The following is a 15730-nucleotide window of genomic DNA, read 5'->3' on the forward strand; positions in this document are numbered from 1 at the left end:
CTATGAATTCACAATGCTATTTCTCCCAGTGGATGTCACTTTCTTCCCTGATTTTGTAGAGGACATGCTATATTAATCTTCCATCCTGAAGTTATTGATCATCTGAGGTAATGATGTAAATCAGTCTCTTTGTATATAAGAAAGATAAAAGGCATGAGGAACACATTTTGGTGCTCTGGCTTATTTACCCAGAAAAGTAAATTTAAAATGGTTATAGAGCAGAGGAATCCACTTTCTAGAGAAGCAGCATTATATATTCCATGAAATAAGAAAGCCACATAATTACTAGGATATTTGAGAATTATTTGTATCGACCCATAAAGTAAAGCTCTTTAATGACAGTTGGTAAATTTGTGCTGAAGAAATAGAGATATTGCTAAATGTCTACCTGAGAAAAGCAACTCAACACTATTGGATATCTACAGTTGCCAGACTTTGTGATGGGAAGGTAGTGAATGTCACTTCATTTAATCATTACAGATAGATATTTGATCATTCCACATCATTTTCCACCTTTTTTTAAAACTATTTAGCTTCCATTAAGCATTCTAATTGAAGAAGTATTCTACTAATAAAAGTGAGAAAATCATTGTGTACATAGAACCTTCCATTAGAAAGCATACTTCTTCCCTTGCTCTTTCTAAATTGTGATGAAAAGAAATAATTATCAAGTTGTGTCTAAGTAGTCAGCTTAACCCCTTGGAAGCAATAAATTTTGACTTTGTTTTTGTTATATCTCTTGAGAATTTTCCCAAGGAACAAACTGAAGGACTTAAGGAAAAAGGTAGTAATTTTCTTCCATCTATATTCAGAGTTAAAAATTTTCATTTGTAAAGGGAATTCAGCTACAAGGTAAAACTTTTTCGTTACATAGAAGTTATCAAAAAACAGATTTTGGCTTTGGAGCTATGACTTTGATATGAGAATGATGGGGTCTGGAAAATGGAAGAATGTCTTACAGACATTGGGGAACATTACGTAACTCAATAAAATTATCTCAGATAACTCTCTGCTTCAGCTATGCACGCTGTACACATTATTTTGTGATTTTTATGTTAATTAGTGCTAATTTTAATAAACTGAATATACAGGACATTGTAGGGGTTAGCCTGAACTCAAAGTGCCATTGAAACACTAACTAGACACTACGATGCTTCTGCCTTAGAACTTCTATGTCAAAGATGTGATCCAAGTTCCAAGATGGAAAAACCATATGTGAATTAAAGGATCTTATGCCACACACAGGTGGATTCCAAAAGGGTGGGAATAAAATGAAATTTAAATCTCCAGGAAGGAAGATTCATTCTCTTTCTTTCGTTCGTTCTTTCTTTCTTTCTTTCTTTCTTTCTTTCTTTCTTTCTACCTACCTACCTACCTACCTACCTACCTACCTACCTATTGTGTATGAGGGGGAAAGGGGCAGAGGGAGAGAGAGAATTTAAGGAGGCTCCAAACTCAAAACAAAGCACGCATGAAATGGGGCTCAATCCCACAACCCTAGGATCATGACCCAAATTGAAATCAAGAGTTGGATGCGCAGTCAACTAAGACACACAGGTGCCTCAGGAAAATTTTACCCATAAGGAAGAATTCTGTAATAACTAAAGTGCTCCAAAAAGTTTCTGAGACAGTAACTAAGGGAAAAAAAATGAGTATGGAAAGACGACCAAAAGTCAACCAACCAAGCAAAAACAGTCCACATTTGTCTGTGAACAAACAGAATGTACAGTATAGTGCTTCAATACATATTATGAGCTGAAATGTGTCTCTCCCCCCTCCCCTGACCACACATAAAAAAAGTATGTTGGTGTACTAATCCCTAACACCTCAGAATGTGAAACTAGACACAGAGCCTTTACGGAGGTAATCAAATTAAAACTAAGTCACTGATGTGGAACCTAATCTAGAGGACTGGTGTCCTTATGAAGAAAGGAAATTTGGACAAAGAGATGGACAGAGAAAGAAGACAAGGTGAAAATACAGGGATACCGCTATCTACAAGACAAGGAATAACAGAGGCTAGGAGAAGCTGGGAGAGCGGCCTGGAAGAGCCCTCAGAAGGAACCAACCTTGTTAATACCTTCATTTTGGACTTTTAGCCTCTAGAACTGATACAATAAATTTCCCTTCTCTTAAGCCATCCAGTGTGTGGTACTTTGTTCTAAGAAACCTAGCAAACTAATACAGTTCAAGAAGAGCAAACTGATCCCAGTCAAGCACGAACTCTGCCCCTTGAGTCACCTTGTACCTTTAGAGCTTACCACAGTGTCTGAAAAAGTGCAAAGAGTGAGTGACTGAGATAATGGGTGAATGAAAGCAAGAACACATTTAAAAATGAATAAACCTAACTGGTGACTGAGATAATGGGTGAATGAAAGCAAGAACACATTTAAAAATGAATAAACCTAACTGAGAGGGATTTAAATCAGAATTGTAGGTAGAGCAGAGGAAATGACAAGATATAAAGACCAAGCATGGTCCTGAATTAGTAAGAAAAATCAGATAATGGCGAGTTTTTTTAAGAGACTAATGGAAAACAAGAACTGTGAAGTTCAGAGGCTAATATTCTAATTCTGACCAGATCACTGGTTTATTAAGGAACAATGATAAAGGTACTAATCTACTCTGGGTTTTGTTCTTCATCTGTAAGGTAAATGGACTGCCTAATAGCTGAATACCATTCAACTTGTTCAGTGTGTCTGCCAGATGTGTTACCCAAAGATAAACAAAGTGGAAGTCACACTTTAAGTAAAGGGGGTATCATTTTATGTTATCAACAGGACTTGCTAGGATGGGTCTAGATTGTGGCAATGAAAAAAGTAAGTGACCAGAGTCTTTTAATACATGTCTTGTCCCATTGCTTTTATGCTTATACTTCTCCCTTTAATACATTTATTCAATAAATATTGAGTGTCTATTTTGTGCGAGGCATTGTTCTAGGCACTTGGGACTAGAGAGCTACAATCAATGCAAAACTCCTGTTCTTGCAGAGGTGAGGTTCTACGGGAGAAGAAAGATTATATTTGATTAAATAAACATTCTATTAATAAACATTATATAAAATTTAAATATATTCAAATGTATAATTATTTAAATAAAGTAAATATATCTTAAATATATATATTATATATATGTATAATTCAGAGGATGCGTAATGGGAATTTATGGTGATATGAAGATTTATTTAGAGAATAAGGTAAGGAGAGCCTCTCTATGGAAGTAAAACTTAAGCAGAAACCTGTAGACAGGCATGAGCCAGACAAAGATGGAGGAGAGGGAGATCCCAACACAGGTCCCGGATGGGGAGAAGATTGGCAAGGTCAGTGGTAGGAGCAGAGGAAGAGGAGGGGGCTAATGTGAGGAGTGACTGAGGAGGTTGTGAGACAGGCAGAGAAGAGATCATAAGGGTCCATGTACAGAAAATTTTAATATATTCCAAATTTGATGAGGATCTGCTGGAGAGTTTAAGCTGTGGAGTGTGTGACACAATCTGTCATACATTTTAGAAAATGAACTTAGGTGCAGTTTAGAGAATTGGCTGTAAAAAAGGCAAGAGTGGAGGGAGTCCAGGGACTAGATAAGAGTGTAAAGGGTTAAAAAAAAAAAAAAAAAAGATGCTGGTTTTGGTCTAATCACCTGATAGCCAATGGGAAGTAAATCCAAACTCTAACTCAGAAAATTAGAGTCCCTCTGACATGTTCCTTGCTACTTTTCCAGTTTCACTTACAGTTAAACTCTTCCTCTTCCTCTTTGCTTTATGTTTGGTAATCAGACTGAACGTTTACATATTGTGTTTCCTCTGTTTGGAAGGGCCTCCAGTTTTCTTCTCATGGTTCAACAGAGATTTCACCTTCACATTCCAGAACCTCCTCTGTGAAACATTTCCTGACACTTCCAGAAAAGGAGATCTTTCCACAGAACCTCATAGAGAATAATAGAACTTCTCTTTCATGCTATATTATATTATGCTATTTTATGCTGTGTTGTCTCAATGGCAACTGAAATGTGTGATTCATTTCAACTTTACTAGTCTGAGAAAATTAACAGTATGTAAATTAATGAGCTAAACTTCTTAACCCTATATCACTATGAATATCACTTAGAAGATTATTCTTTTCAGTACAACTGAAATCCATACTTACAATTAAGAAATTTAGCTTTTAAACAGACTGAAAGCATATCTAGAAATGGGCAAAGAAACAAATTATGAAATTCACATAAGAGAATCAAAGTGTCTAAAGTGCCAAAAACATTGCCTGTATATAAAATGGTCTACTCTGTGCAGGAAATAAGGCAGTATCTTTCAGTTGGTATACAATTATTCCATATTAAAGCACTGAATTCAGCCAATTAGAAAAAGGAACCATTGAACTGTGTTTCAAGGCTCAATACATCTAGGAATTTCAGGCTCAGAAATTATTTAGTATTTCTACCCAACTTCTTTTACGATTAGATAGTTAATCAGTATCAGTACACAACTCACATAACTCATTTTATCTTTCATTTCACATTTCCAAATCTGAAGTGAATACTCTGGGGAAAAAATACGGACAACTTCAATCTCTTCTCTAACTGAGTTCATATGAATTAAGGGTACTGGGCCATATATTAAGTTAATGATCAATACATCAACTGGAAAACCTTATACTTTCTAATGATGTAATCCTACAGTATTAAAGTACTGTCAAAAACCACATTTTCCAAGTTTTCCAAGAAACTAGTTAGGCGAATTTATATGCCACTGCTAGAAAAATAAATACCTACACAGAGAGCAGAATTGAGAATCACTTCTCACAATAGATATAATTCTAGAAAGAAAGCCATACAAAAAATAATTCTCTGTAAATTGAATGAAATCTCAATGCATTAGTGGTTTCCTGACTTAACAGCTAATGACCTCTGTCCCCCCACATGAAGACATTTTTATTTTTAGGATACACTGTTTCAAAAAATACGTAATAACAAAATGCCACTATGAAACTAGAAAACAGACATGAATTTGTAATTGTTAAATATCCCTATCGAGATGTCTCTTTACCTATGAATAGAGTGACTGTCATGCTTAACGGCATATTTTTCAGTCCATGGCCAATGTTTAAGGCCGGTGGAAATGTAGCAATATCTCAGAAAAACCCATTTAGAAGCTTCGGGATTTGAAGACCTGAAGTTCAGAAACCAGTAAATTAATGGAACTTTTAATGTGAACATAAATCCTGTCTTAAATTGAACTATCGTATTTATCAACAGCCTTCTAAAGAGGTATATATTAAATTTTTAGAGTAGAATAAACTTTTAATAGCTGATGATTAACATCTGTTATTAGCTCAGCTAGAGAGATCTTTACAAATGTGTCCAACATATCTGTATATTTTTCCTTTGAAGCATACTCATATATTTTTAAATAATTATCACTATTATTTAAAAGAACATAACTTTTTTTTTGTTTCTATAAGCCCTAGGACTAAGGCTTACCTGATATTAAGAAAGTTGTCAGAAAATAAATAAGCATGAATGAACTATGAAATCATATTACACTTTCATCTGCCAGTCCTAGAAAAGCTCACTTTTGAGCAGTCAATGTTCTAAGCCCTTTTATGAAACCATTCTGGCTGGAAGAAGATGAAATTACTTTGATGATCCCCAAGGACCCTTCTACTAAAGAACTTCAGGTGTCACTGCATCTAAATTTAAGGGCATCCTTTGCCTTCCCTTTCTGTTTATGTTCAGTATTTATTCCATCATCCTTGAAAATACATATTAACTATATCCACTGAAATCACAGTCTACAGCTGACATTTGGGAGACTTCAAGATTAGAAGAAAACTTTCAATCTCATTGGTCATAAAGTAATAAATTTCTTTCTCATTTTGCCTCACATAAGATGTCTTCTTTTTCTGGTATTTCTAAATGGGTGGAGACTTTTCTGTTTTTCCCCAAATTTCTAATAAACTAGTCCTTACTAAACTTTAGTATTAGGTTCCTAAGTTACCAGGAGCCTCAACGCCTCCTCAAGTCTGCACACACATGGTTAACATCAACTCATCTACTGTCTTCTAACTGAAAAGAATCACTCTTACCGTGTAGCCCTCGGTATACTGAAAAGGAGCCCTGGAACTTTCATCTGCTGTTGGACTCAGAGGCTTGGGGTCAGACATGGACCGCTGCATCATCTTGGCTGTTTTAGGACTTGCCGGGGGCACTTTAGCCATATCTGGATGCAGTACTTTCTGCGGACTTATATCATCAGGGAGGGGTTTTTCATAAGGTACAAAGGCTGATTCTAAGGCTTTGCCTGGTGAAAGTGGTGAGATGGGTGAATAAAGGACTTTTGGAGATTTGGGTGGGGAAGGAGCCAGCTGTAATGTGGAATCTGCCCGAAGGTGAGATGAGTAACCAATCTCTAAAGGTGTTGGGCGTTTCTTGTCTTTGGGTGGAGATGTGGCACTCAGATATTGAGGACTCTGTGTGTCTGAATCTGCTTCTGTTTGACATCCTAAACTGCCCCCTTTGTAAGTCTTTTCAGGTGCTGAAATGTGTTTAATTATTTCTACCTTGGCATCCACGCGTGCCCGTACTGAAGGCGTTCTTATGGTTCCGACTGGTTCAGTCTGCACAGATATCTCTGCTACTGTTTGAACTGCTATGCTGGAGACTTTGGAGAGGGGTTTGGTCTTGTCAGCCTCTGCAGTGCTGTCACCATATTTCCCTACTCGAGCTTTCCTCCTTGCTCTAGCAGGCACATCCCATTCATCCTGATCTTCGTCATCAGTTTGGACACTCGTATCAACACTCTTTTTGGTTCTCCTCCTCCTACTCACATAACTCCGATCTGCCGCGTCCTCGTCGTCGGTTTGAACGCCACTGTCCACTATCTTTTTAAAGCAGCGCGGATCATCGGCCATATGTTCCCCGAGCTCATCATACTGTCCACGGACTTTAGCCGCAGCGCTTCTCTTTTTGGGTGGTTTCTCATCTTTCACAACCACATCTGTTAGAGGTATTTCTGAAACCGTACTCAGGATGCCAGGTGGGGCGATGTACTGAGTGACGCCATCAGACTGCACCGTGTACCATCCTTGGCTCTGTGGTATTTCAATCGCCACGACGGCCGAGGCCGTGGTGGTTGCATCCTCAGTTGCCCAAAACTGGCCGCCTTCTGGGGCAGCGTACTGACCTTCCAAAATTGCCTGCTCTGTTGTGGTTTGCGGAGAAGCAGTTCCAGAGGGGTCATAGTTATACTGGTAGATCTGGCGAATCTTCTGCTCTTCTAGCTGCTGGTGAAGCTGTTGCTGCAGCTGTTGGATCTGCTCCAGCTGTAACTGCTGCTGAGCTAATGTCTCCTGCCTCATCATGAACTGGGCTTGCCGCTCTTCTTCCTGCTGATACAGAAGGTGCTGCTTCATAGACTGCAGCTCCTCCAGCTTTTTTTGAACCATGATCTTTTCCTGTTCTCGGAACCTTTGAATCTCCTGACGTTCCCACTCTAATTCCTCAGCAAAACGTTGCTGCTTGATTTTCTCCAGTTCCAAGAGCTCACGCTCCAAGTCGAGCTGCTGCTGTTGTTTGCCTTCTTCGGGGACAATTAAAATAGCACTTTCGTCTCCCACCACTTCGGAAAACACGTCAGAGGCTGTGGTTAGAGTGGGAACGGAGTCTATTGTCTCAGCGGTAAGGGTTTCCACTGTAATAGTTTGCAAACTGGCATTGATATCGATACCGGTTGCTGCAATGTCTGTTTCAGACGCACCTGTTGTTAGGAAATATGATCTAGGCATTGGCTGGCTCTGGTGCAGGGCGGATAGTGAAGTCACCGCGTCAGCTGTGTGCACGCCAGACAAATCCCTCACCGTGGTGCTGAAAATGGAGCCAGGCTGTGTGGTGATAGCAAATGTGGAGGGAATCGGAGTTGCTACTGAAGAATAGACAACACCATTGGATGACCTCAAAACACTCCCCACACCATACTGGGATCCCGGAGGTGGAGTCATTCTCGCTGTGGAATACTGTGGGGTACTAATCCCAACTTCTGAAATGACTTGTCGTGTTTCTGGATATGGACCTGTAGTCTTGCTTGAGTAATCCATTACCTCACCTGAAATACAGGGTAGAGTTACAGTCCAGTTCCCAGAATAAATGATGCGTTTGGGGTTTGAGGGCCCTCTTGATCTTGACGGACATAATGAATGGGACTGCATGCAAATCCACAGGTTAATCTAATTGGATGCAGAATGAAAGCAATGTTGAACATGCAGGCACATGCAGGTGACTTTGGGCAGAACAAATTAAAAACTGAAGAAACAAAAGCGCACATGTACTCCGAAATATGCTGCCAAAACATCCAAAGAAAGAGAAAAAGTAACACAATTGGAAAAGGGACCACATTTTCATCCTGAAATGAGATGAGGGACACCATAATGGCATTTCAAGGAAAGGTCTGCTGCCACATCATACTGACCTGCAGTAATTCTCCCTGAAGTTAGATCTACTGCTGTATCAGTTCCTCCAGAATAATCAAAAGCATTCTTACTTTTATAGAAAAAATGTCCAGCTTCTGCTAAATTCGTGTCAGACATGGAAGGTTTCATTCCCCCAATCCCTCTATAACCAGAAGGGCCTGACCGGTCATATTGATAGTGGTCATCCCTATAACCAAAACGATCCTCAGGAAGAGTAGTTGCGGGCTGCTGTGCTGTGCAGCTCCTTCCAAAAGGTAACTTGTAAACCATATCGCAGCATACAGCTCTTCTTCCTGCAGTCAGATCGACAGGCTTTTCATCATCTTCTACTATTTTGGTCACCACACCGGAAGTAGATTCATCCATCGTTACAACAGTTCTGTGAGACTTGGTTGTACTGAGATCTACTACTTCCCCATCAGCCATTCCCTGGCGTGTGACGCTATCCGTCCATCCATTTGTGACTCCGACAGGAGGTGCGGTAACAGGTTTTGTAACAGCCGATGTCACTGGGTGTGCTGATGTACCTAAAGATAAGTTTATTGGTGCATCCTCCCTAACTGCAGGAAAGGCCTGGCCACTCGGTATCCTGTACGGGGGAGGCTCAGCATGCTTCGATGTAGTAAGCTGGAGGGGTGCTGGTGTTGCATGTTCTATACCCACTAGGCTCTCTGGGCCCATGGTGTAACCTGAACTAGCTGCGCACGTGACAACAGTCACCGTCTCAGTGACCAGGGGCATCGGCGTTACTGCTGATGAAGTTGCACTGAGATTTATAATAGATGGTTGGACGGCGCTGATTTGTCTCCCGTAGACTTCATGTGTGGTGGTCTGCCTTTTCATATCCATTGTGGAGGCAGAAAGATCCATACACTTTTCAGTTACTTTAACTTCTACTTTTGGTACTGTACGCAAATCAATGGCATCACCAACAAGCGGCAACTTTCCATTTTCCTTATGCTGACGCTTCTCTAAATGTAGGTTATCTAGAGCAAGAGGCTCTGGAGGAATCGATATAGAGACACTGCTGAGACCAACACTAGTGAGTGCACTTCTGGCTGCTGAAGCCTCAGCCTTGGAAACTTCAGTTGTGAAAAACTGTGTAACTGAGGTTGGGGCTGCTTGAAATGAAGATAACGTTGTGACAGGGACAGCAGAAAATGTCTCCAAAGCTCCTGACATGTACAAGCTCTGTTCTGAAGAACTTGGCATTCCTGCAGTTGTCATAGGAGGAACTACAGAAAACACTGGTTCGATGGAAATCAGGTCTTTGGGGGGTGATCCCAGGGGCCAACTGGTAACTGCTTGACTAGTTGAAGAATCAGTTGGAGTCCCAGGTTCGGATGGCAATGTGATAACCACGTAGGTTTCCATGAGGGATTTGGAAAATCTTGGTGAGGACTTGTTAGAGTGAGGGGATGCTGGGGAGGTAGGGGAAGGTAATTTATAATCTGCTGAAGTCACTAAATTTAATGTCATGTTTGAAGCTAAAGACAGACCTGTTGGCTTGGGGTGTGTATCTGTTGATTTTTGTGTGGTTACTGGAAGCTGAGGGACTGCTGGTTTAGGGGCAATCGGAGGTTTACTTGGCTCAGGTCTATGTGTAAAGACAAGTCCAGATGGGATGGAAGATGGCTTAGGAGGAACAGGAGGAGGTGCAGTGGTACATATTTTTGTTACAGGTAACCCATTACTTCTTGGAATAGCTGTAGCCTCTACTGTAGTAACACCATCAACTAGAGGTTTAGCTGTAGTGGTTACAGTCTCTGGAGCTGTAATTGTTAACTTTTTTGTAGGATGAATGATTGGCTTGGGTGAGGTTGGTGGAGGGAGAGGTGGAGGGGGGGGAGGAGGGGGTGGGGGAGGAGGGGGAGGGGGAGGGGGAGGGGGAGGAGGAGGCTGTGCTGATGTGTCCAAAGAAGAACTTCTAAAGAATGGACGCGTTTTAGTTGGAAGAGAGGTAACAGAAGGACTGCCGGATGGCAATGGAGAGGCGGGTTTTGTTTGATCAAAGACCTGTCCTGATATAAAGCACGTTGCTGAAACCCGCTCCCCTACTGGAAGGGCCACTGCAGAAGAAGGAGGTTGATCAAACACAGTTTCAGAAAAGCTCATCTTTGTTAGTTCAACCTCAGTCTTCTCCTTTTTATCTCTGTAAGCTTCCAGAACCTCGAGAATAATTCCATTCCCAGTGTCCTTCTTGGCTTTCTTCACTGCGTCTTTTGCAGATACAGGTAAGTCAGTGGAAACAGTGTCAGCAATCAGCCCCTCCGGTTTAGTTCCTATAGATTCTAGAATAGGAGGCTCCACATCAGATAAGGAAATCACGATATGATCAGCACCAGTTCTTCCATCTGGTGTGGTGGCTCGATCTAAAGATACACTTATTTCTTCCGGATAGTCTATAATGCTGCCCGGAAAATATGTTGATGAAGAAATTCCCTCAGAATCTTCAAATTTAGTTACTACATCCACTGGTTCCATATAAACTGTGGTTATGCTATCCAAGGTAGTGACGGGTGAGGAGCTATCTGTGGTACAAACTGAAGAAACAGAAGACGTGAGAGAGGGTGTGTCAGAGGGTGGGACGGATGTAGCACTTTCTGAAGGCTCTGAGTAGGTCAAAATCAGTGATTCATGGGCAATTATCTCTTGGATTTCCCTTGTATAATCTGTTACATATTCATCCTCAATTTCTTCTGTTGAAAAATGTTGGGTTATTTTGACATCTGGGATAGAGAGTGTTGCACTGCTGGTCGAATCTGTAAGAGATGCTCCTGAGAGAACACTTGATGTCAAAGATGCATCAGGCACCCTGTCAAAGTCCACGGTAGACTCTATCATGTCATCTGTGATTGGGGGCTGGGTTGGACTGGATCCAGGTGTTAACTGCATTTGCTGCCTCTTCATGAGTTCTTCATAGGCAGCATCAGCATCTAATAATTTTTTTTCTTCACTGGTGGAAGTCACCATACTACCCAGATCCACTATTTCATGGCTTTCTGGGATGATAAAAGAGCTTGAAACAATGTCTTCTTGAGGCACAATAGAATGTAAGCTTTCTAACTCATAAAACTCTTTCTGGAGGTCTGTTATTTTTTGCATAGGATCTTCATAAATCTGTTCTGGGAGTCTTATTTTCTGCTCTTTCCCTCTCTGCTGCATAAATCCATTTTCGTCTTCTTGCCTTGTTAGCAGACTGCCATCTACCGAACCATTGTACGTGTCCTCTACTAAAGATTCATAAATATAATCCTCTATTAACATCCCACCATACAAAGGCTCTTTTTCAAACATTTCATCTCGTTCAGGTACAGCTGGAAAAGGTTTATATTTGTGGGTTTTGTGCATCATTTCTTCATACATCTCCTCGGCACTTTTTAATGACTTTTGGCCACCTTCTTTCTGCATAATAGACTGCTCATCTGTTGGTGAATATAAAGACACAGCTGTGGGCAATTTATAAACTTTTTGCACTTCTATTATCTTTTCTGGACTTATTTCAAAGCCTTCCGGGTCTGACTCTATGCTAGGTGAGTATTCAGAACAAGAAGATCGATGCAGCTCCTCCATTTCCGCAGCCTGGCGTAATTCTTCTGTTGGAGATGCATCTTCAATGGGAGAGAGATTACTGGGTGGTGTCTTTGGTCTTTCCCTCCTTCTCTGAGCTCGAAGTTCATCTTTGTCTTTCTTTGATTTCTTACTAGAAGTCTTTCTTTGCTGCTGTTCCAATTCCCGCTGCTTTTCTTGCTCCTTTAATAATTCTTCCTCCTCTCTCAATTCTTCTTCCTCTGAAGAATCTTCAATAGTAGGTAAAAGAGGACCATGTGACCTGTGGCGAGCCTTACGTTGTTGTTTGCTCTCTCCTTTTTTGTGACTTGGGCTACTGTCACTGTCCTCATCAAGAGACGACACTGAGGTAGGGGACGTGCCAGGAGTGAAGCTGGAAGCATGAAGACTAGAAGATCCTTCCCCCCTTGACCTATCTTCTGGGGAGTCTGTCAAGCTCTCCATTTCCAATTCTGGCTCCTCATCAAAATACAAAGCCGTTTTTTTCTGTGATGAGTCTGCAGAGTATTTATCTGCTATTGTGCTGTTGAGTTCAATGGTTTTGAAGCGACGTAGCCCCCCTCCTCCAGCAACTACAAGTTCTTCACTCTCTTGACTTTTAGTTTCTCTGTACTTAAGCTCAGGACTCTCATCAAATGTCTCATCATCTTCATCATGCCACGAATGGCGTCTCCCTGCATCATCATCAAAGCTGGCACTGCTTTTCCGAGTTAGTCGCCTGTGTTTCCCGGCTGTTGCTTTCCCTTTTCCTTTCATGTCTTCCTTCTTCTGGCTCTCAATACTACTACTAATCTCTTTGAGCTGGCTCCTAATGAACTCATCATCTTCAGAAGCTGAAGCATCTTCATCAGCACTCATTTCTATAATCTGTTTTCGAATAAAGTCCTCCTCTTCACCAGACCCTTGACTATCTTCCTGTTTATACTCATCACTGCTCGATGAACCAACACTGGCTCTCCGTTTTCTTTGTGGAACAGGTGAATTTTCACTTTCACTACTGTCTTCAACTGAATCATAAAGCTGTCTTCTTGTAGCTGTGTCATCAACAAACTCGGACTTTTCTTCGTGGTCCTTTCTGGAAGGAATGTCTTGTTGGCTATCTTTTTTTAAAGTGTCTTTTTCTTCTGGACTCTTTTTGAGCTCCTCTTCTGAAATTGTAGTTTCCACTGTTTCAGATAAACTCTGAGTTTTCTGTGGGTCCTTTGGCTGCTCAGAAGAAACCTCATGAGGTTGAGTTTTCTTTTCTGACTTTTCTTCAACAAGTGTACTTGCCTGAGCTTCCAAAATGGAGAGGACCGTACTTTCTAACTTAGCCAAATCTGAGGGGCTGGAAGGACTGCTTTCTTGGGAAAAAGAGTCCTTTTTGAGTCCCTTGAGCAAATCTTTTTCATCGCTTGGAATAAGACTTGGAATTTCACCAAGTGAACTTGATATCCCATCAGAAGAATATCCTGTGTCACTCAGACCTTGTGGGCTTTTTGGTTGCTGAGAACTTGAAGTGTCTGATTTGTCATCTTCCTTTTCCTAGCAGGGAGGAAAAGATACAGGAAAAACTTAACGTGATTAAACTAGTAACATGGCCTCTCTATTACTCCCAATTACTACTATGAACTGAGGAATAATTATAGGATTTCTTTTCAACTATAGGCCAGTATTAAAAAAAAAAAAATCCCTGGGCCCAAAACAGTTAAAATAGTTGATACATACTGATTAAGGTTAGTTTTCAGTTAAACTAAGTTAAATTAAATGTCAATTCTCAATGACATTTGATTTTTTTCCATGAATACTCTTTATATTTCAATAGCATTTTCTTTCAAACACGTGATTATCTTTCTCAGCACATTTACTTTGGAAAAACGTTCTAAACTGTCAAAGAGAAAAATTAATTTTTTCATTAATATAATCAATACTTTTGAATTCTGAGGACAGGCAAAGAAAGAAAAAAAAAATCAGAGGATGGGCTTTGTACCAGACTACAAGTTTTAAGAGATGATGGAAACTTTACTTAACAGAAATATGTAGGTAATATGACTGTAATGTTATCCATCTCAACTATCAGAGGAGATTTATTTTTGAAATAGACTCCAATAAGGCACAACTTTTTTTTTTTTTTCAACATTTATTTACTTTTGGGACAGAGAGAGACAGAGTGTGAACAGGGGAGGGGCAGAGAGAGAGGGAGACACAGAATCGGAAACAGGCTCCAGGCTCTGAGCCATCAGCCCAGAGCCCGACGCGGGGCTCGAACTCACGGACCACGAGATCGTGACCTGGCTGAAGTCCGACGCTTAACCGACTGCGCCACCCAGGCGCCCCAAGGCACAACTTTTAAAAGACAATTTAGGGGCGCCTGGTTGGCCCAGTTGGTTGGGCGTCTAACTTTGGCTCAGGTCATGATCTCACAGTCTGTGGGTTCAAGCCCTGCATTAGGATCTGTACTGAGAGCTCAGAGCCTGGAGCCTGCTTCAGATTCTGTGCTTCCCTCTCTTTCTGCTGTCCCCCACCCTCAACTCGTGTTCTCTTTCTCAAAAATAAATAAACATCAAAAAATAATAAAAGATGTGTACATAAAAAATAATTTAAAGATGTGAAGACACTATATTTACTTGGTATTGTTATTATAATTCTCTATCATTTGAAGTGAATGTTTAGAAACTATAAACTTTGAAAAAGTTAAGCAATAATTACTGACTCGTGGCTTTACCTCAAGAGAATATCCAGCTATTATTTTTATAGTGTTGCTAATCTCATTTATTTTCAGCATCACACCTCAAAGATATTTAATAAATATCACTTACAAATGTCTTCTGACTTTGCAAATACATTGGACTTTTACCTTTACACCATGTCAAAGTCAGCTCCTTTCAACCAGTTCAATAATTAAATTTTCTAAATGGGATCGTGGGCTTTCCAAGGAGCTGGGACACTAAGCAGACAAATCACAGTCTCGACCTGCTGCTTTTCTTGGGCTGTGATGAGGCCATGCCAGTGATTTGGTTCCAGAATCAAAGTAGCCTTAAATGAAAATACTAAGCACAGAGGCTTTTTGTAGAAGTCGAAATTAAAATTACCTATGAGCAAAATGGAACTCAACTGATCCAGTGAGTTTTCATGCTTAGAGTGTTAAAATAACCCCCACAGCCCTATGGAATGAAGAGGTCAGAAAACAAACCACAGGAGGACATGCTCTGTTTGACCCTGGCCTCTGAGGCCACCTCAATTCCACTAAGTCTGTGCCTTGAACTAACTATCTGAATATTTTCAGTGGGTTTGTAAGCATGGGCTCCTCCTATGATCACATGTCACGTTGAACAACAAACAACAAACATGAAAGAAACTTTCTTCCTTCTTTCTCTCCTCTCCTTCCTTCTCTCCTCCTTCACCTCCTTGTCTTTCTGCTTCTTTTAGCTGTAGAGTTCTCAAATATAAAAGCTGTTGGTTTGATATTCATTTTCCACTCATGTTCCTCTCAATACCTATAGTTACTATGTATAGTTAGAAACGTATTTTGAATACATTATGTGGTAAAATTCTTTGGCCACATTTACAACACACGTAACTCAAATTCAAAAAAACTTAGGGGCTTAGTCAGTTAAGCATCTGACTCTTGATTTCGGCTCAGGTCATGATCTCACAGCTTGTGAGTTCGAGCCCCCACATCAGGCTCTGTGCTGACAGCAATGAACATGCTTGGGATTCTGTCT

The 15730-nt window shown here is 40.6% G+C and overlaps 1 protein-coding gene across 1 annotated transcript in view; it reads right to left on the bottom strand.

Moving 5' to 3' along the window:
- Positions 1-15730, bottom strand: part of PCLO (piccolo presynaptic cytomatrix protein) — a 417535-nt gene that overhangs the window by 192571 nt on the left and 209234 nt on the right. Inside the window, exons 5-6 of the mRNA XM_023250308.2 lie at positions 8456-13550; positions 6078-8092 (exon numbers count right to left, since the gene is read on the bottom strand). Coding sequence (XP_023106076.2) covers positions 6078-8092; positions 8456-13550 — 7110 coding nt within the window. The remainder of the gene's footprint in view (positions 1-6077; positions 8093-8455; positions 13551-15730) is intronic.

The sequence above is a fragment of the Felis catus genome, chromosome A2 (genome assembly GCF_018350175.1).
Source record: "Felis catus isolate Fca126 chromosome A2, F.catus_Fca126_mat1.0, whole genome shotgun sequence".
Lineage (NCBI taxonomy): Eukaryota > Metazoa > Chordata > Mammalia > Carnivora > Felidae > Felis > Felis catus.